Source organism: Eptesicus fuscus, chromosome 4, assembly GCF_027574615.1.
Source record: "Eptesicus fuscus isolate TK198812 chromosome 4, DD_ASM_mEF_20220401, whole genome shotgun sequence".
Classification (NCBI taxonomy): domain Eukaryota; kingdom Metazoa; phylum Chordata; class Mammalia; order Chiroptera; family Vespertilionidae; genus Eptesicus; species Eptesicus fuscus.
In genome coordinates this window covers 11,128,855-11,145,331 of record NC_072476.1, presented here as the reverse complement: position 1 = coordinate 11,145,331, position 16,477 = coordinate 11,128,855, and the positions used below count along the sequence as shown (strand labels likewise).

Sequence of the window (16,477 nt, the reverse complement as noted above, 5' to 3'; positions counted from 1 at the left end):
GTGACCTCCACAGTGGACCTCATTGCCCTCATTTGTAGCTCAGATGGGGAAACGGAGACTCATTGAGTCGAGTACTTGACCCTCAGTCCTGGGGCTGTGGGGACTGAGGAGGTCTGAACCCAGGCATCTGGTCCCCCGGCCGCTTCATACCACGGCTTCTCGGGGGGGAGGTTGCACAGCTGGCACAGCTCCTTCCCAGATGGGCCCTCCCAGAACTGGCTTGCTGTTCATGGCGCTCCCTGCCCTGCCCTGCCCTGCGGGCCTCTGCGTGGCCTTCAGATCAGCAGCCTTAGGTCCCTGGGGGTTTGTTTGAAATATGGCCATATCCTTTGGGACTGTGGGGCCCTGTCCCTGGCAGCCTCCACAGATGATGGCTATGGGCAGTGAAATCTTTTTTTTGTTGTAAAATGCACATCACATAAACTTGTCATTTTAACCAATTTAAAGTGAACAATTCAGTGGCATTTAGCCCATTTCCAGTGTTGTGCGACCAACACTCTCTAATTCCAGAACATTCCCATCACCCTGGACGGACACCTGGTCCCCATTAAGCAGTCCATCCCTAGTCCCTGGTACCCACTAATCTGTGTTCTGTCTCTGGATTTGCCTGTTCCGGAGCATCCCAAAGAGCAGTGAGGGTTTAAGAAAACCCCTCTTAAGTATGCTGTGTCTCCCCCAACTTCCCTCACTGACTCTCACATGCATGAACAACGCTGCGGGACTGTAGTCACATGAGCCGTGAGTTCCTCTGCTCACAGAATGTCTGTGCTGGGGCTGCGGTTTCAGGGATGAGTTAATAAAGGTGATAAATTGGTCACGGGCCTTTCCGGATTCCCCTCCCGCCTCCTGCTCCCCCTCTCTGGCCCTGGCACTGTGTGTGGCACCTGCGTGGCCAGCACCGAGGACTCGGGACTGGGCCCCCAGCTGAACCAGCACTGAGGCCTTGTCTGGGATGTGGAGGAGGCCCAGGGACCCTGCTCCAAGTTTCAGGGAGACCGCGTGTGCTGTTGTGCTCCTCCCGTGTTGTGATGTCACTGCTTGGGGCAGAGTCTCCCCACAGAGGAAACGCTGTGTGCCGTGCCCACAGCTCCCTGCTTGCCAGCATCGAGGACAAGTGCTTCACTCGGGATTTTTTTTGATTTTTTGGAAAATGCCTTTGAGAACGTCCCATTTCTTGTTTCCCAGCTCGTAGGCCTCCCTGATGGGAAAATCCCTGACTTCTACCTGCATGGCCGGTGCTCCGGTTCACAGCGCAGGTGTGGGCGAAGGTCCCCGTCACCATCAGGGGCTGAGCTCGAGGAAGGAGAGTGGGAGGGGGTGATGGCCAGGCTGGGCCCGAAGCTTCGTCGGGCCCTACAGAGTAACCCGTGGTGCCTGCACCTGGATTTGGGTCAGGAGTGTCTGTCTGGTTCAGGTGCTCTGGCTTCTGTTTTCCAAGTGCTCCAGATCAGCGGTTGCCAACCAGCGGTCCTCGGGCCACTGGTGGTCCGTGAGGTCCGAAAGGGTGGCGACCGCTGCTCTAGACAGCACCAGTGGCGCTGAAACCACCTTCCTTTTCAGAAGAGCCATTGCACACTGTCTTTCCACGTTTTTGTTTTTCACCCATAGGTTTTGATTGTTAATTAGTAGATTTCATTTTATTTTAATTATTTATTTTTAATATATTTTTATTGATTTCAGAGAGGAGAGGGAGAGATAAAAACATCAATGATGAGAGAGAATCACTGATTGGCTGTCTCCTGCACACCCCCTACTGGGGATCGAGCCCATAACCCAGGCATGTGCCCTGACAGGGAATAGAACCTGGGACCTTTCAGTTCCCAGGCCAATGCTCTAGTCACTGAGCCAGACCAGCTCGGGCCATAGATTTTATTTTTTAGGGGAGTTTTCGGTTCATAGAAAACTTGCACTTGCACGGGTAGTACAGAGTTTTCATGCCCTCTCCCAGGTCCCCTCAGTTTGAACACCTTGCACTGATGTACATTTATTACAGTTGGTGAACCAAGAGTGACGCATTATTATCAATCTGCACAGTTTACTTTAGGGTAACCCTGGTGCTGTCCATGCTCTGGATCTGGACAAATGTGTAATGATGTGTATCTGTTAACGTAGCTTCGCACAGAGTAGTGTCACGGCCTAAAAATTCTCTGCTCAGCCTAGTCATCCCTCTGTCCCCCACCCCCTGGAGACCACTGAGCTTTGCTCTTTTTTTAAATGTATTTTATGGAAGGGAGAGGGAGAGAGAGAGAGAATCATTGATTGGCTGCCTCCTGCACACACCGTACTGGGGACCGGGCCCTGACCAAGAATCGAACTATGACTTCCTGGTTCATAGGTCGACACTCAACCACTGAGCCACATGGGCCTGACGACCACTGATCTTTACTCCATTGCTTTGTCTCTGGTAGTTTTGCCTTTTCCAGAATGTCATAGATTTGGAATCATCCAGGTGTGGCTTCTTTCACTTAGTAATATGAATTCAAGGTTCCTTCATGTCTTTTCATTGCTTGATAGCTCATTTATTTTTATCACTGAACTGGAGGCCCGAGATTCGTGCAAGAATAGGCCTTTCTTCCCCTGGCTTCCCTCCCGGCTGCCCGGGAGCCTGCAAGTCCTCGCTCCTGAGCCACATGGGAGCCTGCAAGGAGCACCGCTCCTGTAGCTCCCTCTGCCACCCCTCCTTCCCCCTCATAACAGGTGCCCCAGCCCTCTCTGGCCTGCATATGCAAATTAACCTGTCATCTTTGTTGGGTTAATTTGCATACTCACTCCTGATTGGCTGTGGGCGTAGCGGAGGTATGGTCAATTTACATGGTTGTCTATTATTAGGTAAGATAATATTCCCTTGTGTGGATGGACTGTGGTTTATTTACCACTCACCTACTGAAGGACGTCTGTGAGCCTCTGTGTCTCACGGTTATTGTCATGCAGTTCATTTATGTGTGTTTCCTGCCACTTAGCACAGGACCTCGTATCTGTTCCAGGCACTCGGTCAATACTTGTGAATAAGTGTCTTAGAATTTTTATTTTCTTAAAGTCAGCTTTCTTGTTGCCCAAACCCCTCTTGTTCTCTCTCTGCCCTGCGGTGTGGCTAGCGTCCCTTGTCATGTAAGAAGAATGTGAAGCTGAATATGGCCAGGGCGGATGGTATGGCCCTGTAATGTGCCCTGTGCATGGGTTGCTGCTTTCACCTGCACCGTAGGCAGGACTCTCCCCTCCCCCCGTCCCTCCCTCCCTCCTGCTGGTTCCTCAGCTACCAGTGTTCAGCCCACTGAGCAAATGTATTTAAAGACAACAGCATATTAGTAAGTAAGTTGGTAGTTACAAAATAGTCAAGTGGATATAAAGTACAGCATAAGGAATATAGTCAATATTATAACAACTATGTCTGCTGTCAGGGGGGTGCTAGACTTACCGGGTGATCACTCGTAAATTGTATAAATGCCTAACCACTGTGCTGTACACTAGTGTGAAATAATATTGAATGTCAGCTGTAATTGAGATAAAACCCAGCATATGTAATAAGGTGTCAGTTATTTTTTATTTTTTATTTTTAAATATATTTTATTGATTTTTTACAGAGAGGAAGGGAGAGGGATAGAGACTTAGAAACATTGATCAGCTGCCTCTTGCACACCCCCTACTGGGGATGTGCCCGCAACCAAGGTACATGCCCTTGACCGGAATCGAACCTGGGACCCTTCAGTCCAAAGGCCGACGCTCTATCCACTGAGCCAAACCGGTCAGGGCAAGGTATCAGTTATTAACCAGCCCAAGAGAGGATAGGAGTTTTAGGAATCCTCTCATTGGTTACTGCCTTTTTAAAAAATATTTTTTACTGATTTTAGAGAAGAAGGGAGAGTGAGAGAGAGATGGAAACATCAATGATGAGAGAGAATCATTGATCAGCTGCCTCCTGCACGCCCCCCACTGGGGACCAAGCCCACAACCCGGGCATGTGCCCTTGACCAGAATTGAACCCTTCAGTCCGCAGGCCGATGCTCTATCCACTGAGCCACACGAGCCAGGGCTGGTTACTGCTTTTAAATGGCCCTGGTGGCTTTTTGTGTGTTTTTGCTTTGGAGATAAAATCCAGATACATGGACTTAATCATTTAAAAAATAGACTTTAGTTTTTAGAGGAGTTTTAGGTTTGACATGAGTGGAAAGTACAGAGAGCCCCCACCTGCCCTCATCCCCACCATAGAGGGACACTCGGTGCAGTCTTGAACCTGTGTCAACACATGATCACCAAAGCCCATTGTTTATGCCAGGGTTAAATGAGCCATTTTAAAGTGTGCATTTCTGTGGTGTATAGTATATTCACATGTGCAACCCCCACCTTTCCCTGGTTCCACACCCTCTCTGGTTTCCCCACAGCAGCCCCATAGCCATCATCAGTCACTCCCCACACTCCCCTCCCCCAGCCCTGGCAACCACAGGTCTACTTCCTGTCTGTGGCGTTGCCTGTTCTCCACATTTCCTGTAAGTGGATCACACATGCGTGGTCTTTTGTGTCTAGCCTCTTGCACTGAGCGTCATGTTTTTGAGCTTCAGCCACACTGTAGCTTGCGTCAGGGCTTCGTTCCTGTGTATGGCCGAAGACCGTGCCTCTGTACGGATGGAGCTCACTGTTCATCCGTTCCTCTGTGGACGCACACGTGGGTGTTTATCCTTTGGCTATGTGACCAGTGCTGCCAGGAGCACATGTACTGTGAGCATGCGTGTGTTCGTTTACATGTGGACTCCTGTTTTTCAGACACCAACTTCGTGCTGGGCAGCTACAAGACCGAGCAGTGCCCGAAGCCTCCACGCCTCTGTCGCCAGGGCTATGCGTGTCCCCACTACCATAACAGCAGGGACAGGCGGCGGAACCCCAGGAGGTTCCAGTACAGGTGAGCCCCGTGACCTAGGCCCCCGGGCCTTTGCCTCCATCCTCCTTCAGGCCCTGAGCTCGTGTCCAGCTTTTCCTTGGAGCAGAGAGCCACTCTCCTTACCTGGTGCCACCTCCCTGGCCTGAGGGATCCGCTGTGGAGGGTTGGCTACGTCATCCTTCTTTCTCTGAGTCATTTCACAGTCAAGGAACAGAAAGCCTAAGTTTTAGTGACCAAATATAGCTTGAGAAGGTAAAGTGAGTTTAATGCATCTGAAAGGGTTAGAAAATAAAAATTTTAAAAACCAAGAAAACCAAAAGTCTTATTTAGCACTGGTGGTATTTTTTTTTTCTATGAAACCAAACAAGTTACAATAATGCTGCCAAGTACATGACAAAGGGAGGATTTGGGTTCGACTTTTCACATTGTAGGGAAAAGTCTCACATCCAATTTTGAAACGCCTCGAGAAAAGATGGGCTCGCCGCCTCCTGGCTTCAGGAGGTCCGGCAGCTTCGCCGAGATGCTGTTCACGCCAGCGTGGGGAGCCCCGACGTAGACTCCCTTTAATTTCTGTGGAAATTAACCCCGGGACTCCTGAGCGCTTTCTGGGTTCGGATGGCCCTCGCCCTGCTCTTGCTTGTCCTCAGAGGGAAAGAGACGGTCCCTCCAGGGGCTGGGCCTGTGGGTGCACCATCCTGAGAGGCGGCCCCGCGGCAGGCAGATAGACCAGCACCCACGGCACGCAGAAAGCTGGTCTCCTCTAGCACCTCCTGTGACGCCCCCTTGTCGCCCAGGTCCACTCCGTGCCCCAGCGTGAAGCACGGCGATGAGTGGGGTGAGCCCTCGAGGTGTGACAGTGGGGACAGCTGTCAGTACTGCCATTCACGCACGGAGCAGCAGTTCCACCCTGAGGTACGCGCGGGGAGGCGGGGTTCCAGCTCTCCGGTCAGCATAAGCCATAGCCTGGAGAGGGTGGGTCTGGTGGCTCCTTGCTATGTTTGGGGGTCCCTCTAGAGAGACTCGCAGGACTCAGCAAAGCCATTAGGTCCGCAGTTAGGGTTCGTTACACTGTAAGGGTACAGAGTGAAGTCAGCAGAGGGCAGGGTCCCCCGGGGGCAGGGCCTGGGGAGGCCGGGCGTGAGCTTCCACTGCCCTCTCCCAGTGAATGACGGACCGCACTCCCTTCTCCCAGTGGCTGTGGTGACAGCACAGTGTGGCCAACAACACCTGAGCCTTGGTGTCTCGGGTTTTTGTTGGGGGTCGACTGTGGAGACGTAGCTGGCCGGGGTCGAGTTGAGGCCGTGGGGTCCAGGGCCCCCACCCTAGGTCACATGGTTATTATCCAGTGTGGCCAAGGCCAGGTAAACAGACACTTACCAGGCAAGACGTTCTAGGGGCACCGAGGTCACCTCCCAGGAGTTGGTCAAGGTCAGTCCTTCCTTTGGGTCGTGCAGGGTGTGACCACCAGAGCCTGCTCAGCCAGCCAGAGCTCACTTGGATTTGTGTTAAAAACCGCTAAGCCAAAAAGCCCCCTTCAGAGCCTGAGTTAGCAGGGGAGCATGGGGACCAAGGAGGGTGGGGGCCGGGGCTGGGCTGCGGGAGGGGGTCCACCCACAGGGGTGGTAGTGTGTGTGCTGATGCCTGTGAACTGAGGGGTGGGCTCCTTTGCTGAACTCCAGGGGCCGAGAGGAGGGGTCGGGAATGAGTTGCCCTCCTCAGGCACAGGGCTGCCCCGGGCTCTGGGAGGACGGCACTGAGCTGGTGCCGAGCTCGCACATTGGACTGTGTGGTGAACTTGGATAAATTCTAGCCTTACCTCCGGGCCTTCTCTCTCAAGCCTAGACCTGCATTTCAGGCCCCACAACAGCCAGTCTCAAGTTTTTATTTTTTCCTCTTCTAGTCACATGATCATTTATTCATTGGAGTTTGGAAACGCAGAAAAAATGTTGTGCTTGTTCACACCAGAAGTGCTTGAATAAAAAGTCTCACTTCGCCTCTGGCTCTGCACCCTGAGGTCACGGCTGTCCCATTCATTTCTGTGGCTCAGCACTGTGGTTCTTGCCTCTTTCCCAAACTCACGCTCTCCTTTTTTTGTTTGTTTCGTTAATCCTCACCCACGGACAGTTTTCAATCGATTTAAATAGAGAGAAGGGAGGGAGGGAGAGAGAGAGAAAGAGAAACATTAATGTGAGAAAGACACATTGATTAGTTGCCTCCCACACTTGCCCAGGACCAGGGACCGAACCTGCAATCCAGGTACATGCCCCTGACCAGGAATCAAACCCACGACCCTTTGGTGCACTGACCGGTGCTCCAACCACAGAGCTACACTGGCCAGGGCTCCTGCTCTTCTTTTTTTGTTTTGTTTTGATTTTTTACAGAGAGGAAGGGAGAGGGATAGAGAGTTAGAAACATCGATGAGAGAGAAATATTGATCAGCTGCCTCCCGCACACCCCCTACCGGGGATGTCCCTGCAACCAAGGTACATGCCCTTGACCGGAATCGAACCTGGGACCCTTCAGTACGCAGGACGACGCTCAATCCACTGAGCCAAACCGGTCAGGGCTCATGCTTTTCTTTTTATATGGCTCATGTAGGTGCAGAATTGGGACTTAAAACCGGTGGACACCAGTGAATTTTTACTTAACTGTGTTTACTCTTAATGTTGTGACTTAATAGAGAAGAAGAAAGATGAACCAGTGGCACCCTTGGGGCGTTGGCACCTGGTTTTATTTCAGGCCTGCCTGTGGTGTTTGCAGCCACACCGCTCTGGGATGTTTGCCATCTGTTTTTACACACACGCCTTGGTGCATACGTTACATTTGTTGACGCTTAAGCAAGACAAAACTCAGAATAGTTAGCATGACCTTTTCTCGGGTCATTGCGCACCAGCAAGCCTAGCGCTGTGTGCACTAGAGGCTGCCCTGGGCGTGAAGGCAGGCACCAGAGTGAGGGAGCGCGTGACTGTGCCAAGTGAGGCGCCCTGGGCTGCAGGAAGGGCTGGGTACCTCATCCAAAGGCTTGTGATTGCATTTGTTTCCTGAAAGTGCTGTGCTTTAAAATGCACAGACAATGATGTGGATTTGAGACCCTTTGCAATTGTTTTTGTTGGTGTGGTTGCCTAGCAGACAGTTGAGGCCAGGGCACTGAGCAGGTGGGGAAGGAAGGAGGGGTGGTGAGGTGTCGGTGCGGGGTCTGGGCAGGAGTGCAGAGATCCTGCCGTAGCAACGCCCACGAGGCGCATCTGCAGCCCTGAGGCTGGTCTGCTCCTCCTGGGTCCCGTGTGCTGCGGGGCCAGACCCCGGTGTTGTTGACGGCACAAGAGTATCTTCGACCCAAGTGGGGTGGATTGGGTCTAATCATGGAGTGGACACGTGTTCATTTAATAGGCATTTCTTGAAATGCACCTGCTGTGTACCAGGCACTAAATCAGGTGCATCTTTCAGAAAACGCCAGGTGGAGAAGCTGACTGTGTGACTTTAAGGACAGGTTCTCCAGGCCCTCGTTCCCCGGACTGGCTGGCCCTGTGCAGAGGAGGGGATTCGGGACTACGGGCCTTCAGGGGAGGGGCCACGCCCACATCCCTCTCTTCTGACGACTGGACTCCCGTTGTGATTGGGGGCTTGTTCTCCGTGGTGTGGGGCATCCTCTCTGGGCTCCCACGGAAACCCATTTCCAATCGAGTCTCTTCACTTTATTTTTGTTCCTAGATCTACAAATCTACGAAGTGCAACGACATGCGCCAAACCGGCTACTGCCCTCGGGGTCCTTTCTGTGCCTTCGCACATGTGGAAAGTAAGTACAGGACGCCCCATGGGCTCTGGCTTAGCTGTCGTAAACCCATCAGGGGAGACAGCTCCCGGGCTCACTGACTCTGTTCACCCTGAGCAGGCTCCCAGGATGGGGAGCAGGTGGGAGCGCCCGACAAGCCTTTAGGGCTCCTGGGGTGGGAGCAGGCTGGGCCTTGTGGGGCCCAGAGGGGCCCTGCCTCCAGGGCTCCTGAGTACAGTGGCTGGCACTGGCACGGTTTTGTTCTTTTTGTGGGTCGGGGTTGGGGGTAGTTTTGATGGCCAGATGGGCCCATAGAATGTTCCCAAAGGCAGAAACGAGTCTCTGCAGCGGGGGCGTGCACGCCGACCTGCCCTCCCCCTTGGTGCTCCTTGGCTTCCTCCTAAAAGCCTGCGAGTGGGATCCAGGTGTGTGTGTATCGTGGCCAACTCCAGTTTTACTTTCTGTTTTTTCTTTGAATGGGGAGGGTGGCTCAATGGGGAGAGTGAGGGAGCGCGTGACTGTGCCAAGTGAGGCGCCCTGGGCTGCAGGAGGGGTGGGTACCTCATCCAAAGGGTTGTGATTGCATTTGTTTCCTGAAAGTGCTGAAATTTTACTTTGTTTTCTGATACTCAAATCATTCGCGTCTCACACCGAAGACTGGAGGGTCCTGTCACCTGACAGCTCGTGTGGTGTTTCATACACCCTCTCATGAGGCCAGTGCAGGCTCTTCCCTAATTGTAGGGGATCCGTTAGCCAACGGCCCACTCAAAGCCTGCTTTCCCTTTCTCTCCAGAGAACCTGGGAATGGCCAACGACTGGGGCTGCCGAGACCTCACGCCCACCAGCAGCTCCACGGCCAGCAGCGGCCCACCTGCAAACGTGAGTGGATGGCGTCCTGAGGAGGCTGCCTGGTGGGCGGCTGACTCACATTGTAAGGGGCAGATGGTTGTGCTTCCTGAGTAACGCAGTTAAGACAATCTGCTTTGGGGTTGGCGGTGCCTAGAAGACTCCAGAGGGTTCGTGGCTGAGCTCTGGCGTGGGCCTTGCCGTTTGCCAGGCACTCACATATTGTCCGCACATGAATGCACGGTCTTGGGCTGACGGTAAAGAAAGGGCCCCCATCCAGCAGGGTCCTCTCAGGGCTGTCTGCCCCCTGGGAGGGGAGGTGCCGGCTGAGGGCGGGCGTGGGCCGGTCCCTGACAGGGAGCACCCCCAGGTCTCAGTCAGGGTGGTCCTAAAGGTTTGCGGGGGCAGTGAGAGATGGGGGGTCTGGCCTAGAGATGGGTTAGGACCTTCATGTCGTTGAGGACAGAGTACCTTGGTGAGGACAGGGTTCAGACCTGTGTCCCGCCCTCACTGACAAGGTCGTGGCTCCTCATGTATGCCCTCACGCGGGGTGTTTGAGAGGGCAGAGGACCCTCTTCCTCAGGCGAGCTCGGTGATGTGGGTGCATGAGCGTTTTCCTTTGTCCTGTTGGAGTCACCAAGAAAGTGGCACCTGGCTGCGGACGAGGCTGAATCCCTTCAGTTGGGCAGCGAGCTGGGCTGCTCTTGCAGGCGAGCCCATTCTTCTCCCTGGGTCAGGCCTGGCACTTAGGGTCCGGGTTCTCGGAGCCCCTCCAGCACTTAGGAGGGGCTGCACCTGGATTTGCCACCCCACAGGTCTTCCGTTACATCGGGGAGAGACTCACAGACGCAAATTTAATCATTTCAAAGTGAACAGTGGCATCTCTTTTCATATATATATTAGAGACCTAGTGCATGAAAATGAATGCACTGGAGGGGGGTCCCTCAGCCCAGCCTACCCCCTCTCACAGTCCGGGAGCCCTCAGGGACAGGAGGTGACCCGGTGATCAGGGGAAGGCGACGCCCCATCACACCTCTGCTGCTGCCACTGCCAGCAGTGCAAGCCTCGGCTGGCCCTGGTTACCTGGGTCTCGGGCGCCCCCGGGTGGTTGGGCAGCCGCCATCTGAGGCTTGCCTGCACCTCAGGCTGGCTCTGGACTGCTGGGGGGCTTAGGGGACTGGGCGCCACCATCTTGTGGCTGTGGGCGCTGCCTTCTTTGAGAGCGTGGCAGTCAGTTAGCATATTCCCTCCTTATTGGCTGTGGGTGCTGCCATCTTCGAGGGCGGGGCAGTCAATTAGCATATTCCCTCCTTATTGGATAGGATTCTTATTGATTTCAGAGAAGGAGGGAGAGGGAGAGATAGAAACTTCAATGATGAAAGAGAATCATTGATCGGCTGCCTCCTGCACACCCCCTATTGGGGATCAAACCTGCAACCCTGGCATGTGCCCTGACCAGGAATCCAATCGTGACCTCCTGGTGCATAGGTTGACGCTCAACCACTGAGCCACACCAGCCGGGCAGCAGTGGCATCTTGTGCTTTCACACATGCAGCCACCACCTCTCTAGCTGGACTCAGCCCTGATTGTCTTTCCATGAGACAATTCACATGGACCCAAGGGCTGGGAGTGAAAAATGAGGAAGAAGCTAAAATCCTCTAAGAAGTGTTCATTAAAATGATTTGAGCCCAGCCGGTATGGCTAAGTGGTTGAGTGTTGGCCCATGCACCAAGAGGTTACTGGTTCAATTCCCACTCAGGGCACATGCCCGGGTTGCAGGCTCAATACCTGGTCTCCTCGCCCTAGCTGGTTTGGCTCAGTGGACAGAGCATTGGCCTGTGGACTGAAGGGTCCCTGGTTTGATTCCAACCAAGGGCATGTACCTTGGTTGCAGGTTCCCGGCCCTGGCGTGCAGGAGGCAACCAATCGCTGTCTCTCTCTGATAGCGATGTTTCTCTGTCTCTCCCCTCCCTTCCACTCTCTCTAAAAATCAATGGAAAAATATCCTCGGGTGAGGATTAACAAAAAAAGAACAAAAGAAAGAGGTGATATTCTAGAAGGAGAGGGGTGGGGGTGGGGGATTGCCCTAAGTCATTCTTTGCCTCAGGTGTCAGTCTTCCCAAAACTCCCCAGCTCTTGAAGGGGACCCTTGTAGTGAAAGGCTTGTCTGGGGTTTGTCCCCGTTGTGGCTTCAGGGTACATGGAGCTGACATACTACCTTCACACAAACTAGCCTGGAGGTCAAAGATCAAAGTCCAGGTGTAAGAAATGGATTCAGGAGAACCGATGCAGAGCTACCAGATCTGAATGCTTTTTCTATGTTACTAGAGGCCTGGTGCACGAATTCGTGCATGGGTGGGATCCCTCTGGGTGGTCTGCAGGGATCGGGCCGAAACCCACAGTCCAATGCTGCCTGCAGCTCATACCTGCCACTCCCACTCATCCCAGCCCCACTGTGCCTGCCGCGGGCTCGTGCCCAATCAGTCCTGATCGGGACAGGCTTGCACTGCTGCAGCAGCACTCGCCAGCCATGGGCCCTGCATCTGGCGCCCTCCCAAGGGGAGTGGCCTGTGGGATCAGGCTGAAACCGGCTCTCTAACATCCCCTGAGGGGTCCTGGATTGTGAGAGGGCACGGGCCAGGCTGAGGGACCCCACCGGTGCATGATTGGACCGGGGAGGGACCACTGGGGGACTCCAGGACATGTCCAGCCCATCTCGCTCAGTCCCGATCAGCAGGACCCAGTAGCAAGCTAACCTACTGGTTGGAGCATCTGCCCCCTAGTGGTCAGAGCACATCATAGCAACTGGTCAACCGGTTGACTGTCTGGCCCCTGGTGGTCAGTGCACGTCATAGCAAGCGGTTGAGCAACCTTAGCATATCATTAGCATATTATGCTTTGATTGATTGTTCAGTTGTTCTGCCATTCGGTCTATTTGCATATTACCCTTTTATTATATAGGATGAGACTTTGGTACCTGTCAAAGCTTGGGTCTCTGTATATTTGTATTTTTAATCAACTATGTTTTCTTTTTTCTGTTACAGGCGAAGTGGAGGGACTCCCCTGCTGAAGGCAGCCAGAAAGCCAGTGAGCACGACAGTAAGCAGGTACATTCTCCTGGGGCGGGGCTTCCCTCACCCTGTGGTCAGGGCCAGCAGGCCTGGGTTATGGCCTTCTAACTTGGTCATGCTCACTCCTGGCACAGAGCGGCCTGGTTAATGTTCACGTGTAATTTAACTACGTATTTACTTACCTAGTTTATTGATGAGAAAGTGAGAGAGAAAGAGCAAGAGAGAGAGAGAGAGACATCAATTTGGTGTTCCACTTATTTATGTGTTCACTCATTTTTTGTTTGTGCCCTGTCTGGGGATCAAACCTGCAACCTGGTATCGGGATGCTGCTCTTATCAGCTGAGCTACCCAGCCAGGGCGTTTAACTTGTTTTTCGTTACCTTCTTAAAGTCGTCTGTTCCACATGTCCTTTGTTTTAATGTTTAAAAAATTGCGTCGTGTAGGCAGACCTTGGAGATAATTGTGGTTTGGCTTCCAGATCACCGCAATAAAGCGCATATGCCAGTTAGGTGAGTTGTAATCTTTTTGCTGGTGGACAGTTTTGCCTTCAGTTTATATAAAAAAATGGGTTGAGGACTTGAATAGACATTTCTCCAAAGCAGATATACAAAAAGCTCATAAGCGCATTAAAAGATGCTCAACACCACTGGTCATTGGGGAAATACACTTCACATCTGTTACCAAACTCCAGGGGTTCACCACTGGGGGTGCTCTGTTTAAAGCAAGAGGTGAGCCCTGGCCAGTGTGACTCCGTCGGTTGGGCATCCTCCCATGCACCAAAGGGCTGCCCAGGTTGTGGGCTCGATCCCCCGTGAGGCATGTGCAGGAGGCAGCTGATAGATGTTTGCTCTTACATCAACGTTTCTCTCCCTCTCTCTTCTTCTCTCTCTAAAAATCAATTAAAAATCTTTAAAAAGCGGCCCTGACTGGTGTGGCTCAATGGGTTGGGCGTTGACCCGGGCACCAAAGAGTTGCTGGTTTGATTCCTGGTCAAGGCATATGTCTGGGATTACGGGCTGATCCCTGGTAGGGGCGTATAGGAGGCAACTGATCAATGTTACGCTCTCACATTGATGTTTCTCTCTCCCCCCTCCCTTCCTCTCTAAAAATCAATAAAAATAAAAAAAGACAAAGATGAGCCCTGGCAGGGTGGTTCCGTTGGTTGGAGTGTCATCCCAGACACCAAAAGGTTGCGGGTTCGATCTCTGGTTGGGGCACGTACAGGAGGCGACAGATTGGTGTTTGTCATATCAACGTTGTTCTCTCTCTTCCCCCTTTTTCTCTAAAAATCAGTATCCTCAGGTGAGAATTAAACAACAAGAAGTGTTGTCACAAGGCAGTTTTATTTACTTGCAGCAAAGCTCTGCCTCCTGGAAGCGGGGCTTGGCCATTGCTTGTGTACACGATTTGGTCAATTACATGTCGATTGCTTCTTTGCAGTTGGCAATGTCATCTCTTGAGTTCCCCCTTCAGCTTATCCTGTTTACTGCTGCATCTGCAAATTACTGTGCTATATTTTAACATTCAGCAAGAAATAACATTTAGAACTGTCCATTGAGATCTTTGTCCTATCTAATGCATTCACAATAAGATGTGACTTCCACACTCATTAAGATGGCTGCTGTAAGAAAACAAACAAACAAAAAACAGAAAATAAGAGGTGTTGGTGAAAATGTGGAGAAGTTGCAACCTTTATGCATTAGAAAACAGTATGGTAGTACCTTGAAAAATTGAAAATAGAACTACCATATGATGGAGCGATTTCACCTCTGGATATACTGTATACCCAAAAGAATTGGAAGTAGTGTCTCAGAGAGATGTTTGTTCCCCCATGTTCATAGCAGCATTATTCAGAATTGCCAAAAGATGGAAGCGACCGAAGTGCCCATCGACAGATGAATGGATAAGCATACTGTGGTGTATACACACCGTGGAGTATTAGCCAGCCTTTAGAAGGCTACAACTCGGGTGAACCTTGAAGACTGTTAGCTTGGGCTGCCATAACAAAACACCATAGACTGGCTGGCTAAAATAACAGAAACTCATTTTCTCACATTTCCGGAGGCTGGAAGTCCAAGATCAAAGGGTAGGCAGGTTTGATTTCTCCAAGGCCTCTCTCTCGGGTTACAGACTGCCCGAGTCTTGTGTGTGCTCACATTCTATGTCTCTGTGTGTGCACATCCCTGGTATCTCTTTCTCTTTTTATAAGGATACGAGTCCTACCAGTCCTATCGGATCAGGACCCCACTCTTATTACCTCATTTAACCTTAATCGCCTCCTTCACAGCCCTGTCTCCAAACACAGTCATCTGGGGTTAGGGCTTCAACACTGGTGTCTTGGAGGGACATAGACCTTCAGTCCATAAAAAAGATGACTTTGCTAAGTGAAGTGAGCTAGACACGAAGGACCACTTATGATTTCATGCATGAGAGGTCCCTAGAAGAGTCAGATTCATACAGAGAGAAAGTGGAATGGTAGTGTTAGGGGCTGGAGGGAGGTAGGGGTGGGGCCCCATGCTTGGCCCATCCTGGTACATTTGTAACTACCACGGCCTCCGTGAAAGGGCCCAACAGGATGTTGTCATCAAATTTCAGGACCAGTTGTCCCTGATGTCTTTTATGGGGCATGTCCTCCTACAGTGTGACTTGCCTTGTGTGGGTAAGTGAAGTCACAGTGTGTGCCTCAGGCTGGTGGCTCCGGGTCAGGCTGTGTGTGGGTTTTAATTTGGGGCATCTGCAGTGTAACCCATCTCCATGGGTTATAGGGAGGTTGTGGTCACACCTCCACAGCTGGACGGACAGGAATGCTTGCTTGTGGGTAACCTCAGGGAGCATAGGGGACACAGCTGTCCAGGCTTCTGCAGTTTTAGTTTTTATTTTTAAACTAGAGGCCTGGTGCATGAAATTTGTGCACTGGTGGGGGGGTCCCCTCAGCCCAGTCTGGAAGCCCTCAGGGGATGTCCGACTGCCGTGGAGGTGGTGGGAGAGGCTCTCGCCACTGCGCTTGCCAGCCGTGAGCCCAGCTTCTGGCTGAGCAGTGCTCCCCCTGTGGGAGCACACTGACCACCAGGGGGCAGCTCCTGCATTGAGCATCTGCCCCCTTGTGGTCAATGCCTGTCATAGCAACCAGTCGTTCTGCCGGTTGGTCAGTTTGCACATTAGCCTTTTATTATATAGGATTGTCACTTCAAACATACAGTGGTGATCAGTTCCAGGGTCTCTGCACCTGTGGACCGTGGCCTGCCAAGAGGCACTCTCTTGAGCAAAGCCAGTGGAGGGGGTTGGGAGCCCATGAACACAGGCCTTGGGCCAAGTAATATTCACTTTGAAAAACTGTCCTCTGCAGATTTCTGTCTGACAAAATGCATAGTAACACTCCTTATTATGGAAAACCTCCCTTAGGCTGACAAACTGGTAACCCCACCTGTTGTTGGTCTTGTAGTAGCTGCCCCACCCCCAGGTTAACTTCTGTATTATTTGGAGGCAGAGCCCAGACATCACATCATTTTGCCTCCAGATAGCTCTGACTCCCGACGTCCTAGTAACGTAGGCGTCTGCCTTTAAACTCAGTGCGGTCCAGCCAGTGTGGTTCAGTGGATGAGTGTCGACCTATGAACCAGGAGGTCATAGGCACATGCCCTTCAGGGCACATGCTCGGGTTGCAGGCTCGATCCCCAGTAGGAGCGTGCAGGAGGCAGCTGATCAATGATTCTCTCACATCATTGATGTTTCTATCTTTCTCCTCCCTTCCTCTCTGAAATCAATAAAACTATATTTAAAAATCAATAAAATCAATAAAAAGAAAGAACAATATAAATGAACAAACAGACAGACTCATAGATACAGAGAACAGACTGATGGTTGCCAGAGGGGAGGGGTTTCAGGGATTGGGGACAAAGTTGAAGGGACAAAGCT

At 52.0% G+C, this 16,477-nt stretch overlaps 1 protein-coding gene across 2 annotated transcripts in view; it reads left to right on the top strand.

The window, feature by feature from the left end:
• UNKL (unk like zinc finger) overlaps positions 1 to 16,477 on the top strand; it is a 46,230-nt gene that overhangs the window by 13,067 nt on the left and 16,686 nt on the right. For both annotated transcript variants that reach the window (XM_008146367.3, XM_054714583.1), the window contains 5 exons: positions 4,759 to 4,894; positions 5,668 to 5,785; positions 8,585 to 8,669; positions 9,439 to 9,524; positions 12,536 to 12,598. In XM_008146367.3, the coding sequence (XP_008144589.1) occupies positions 4,759 to 4,894; positions 5,668 to 5,785; positions 8,585 to 8,669; positions 9,439 to 9,524; positions 12,536 to 12,598 (488 nt within the window). The remainder of the gene's footprint in view (positions 1 to 4,758; positions 4,895 to 5,667; positions 5,786 to 8,584; positions 8,670 to 9,438; positions 9,525 to 12,535; positions 12,599 to 16,477) is intronic.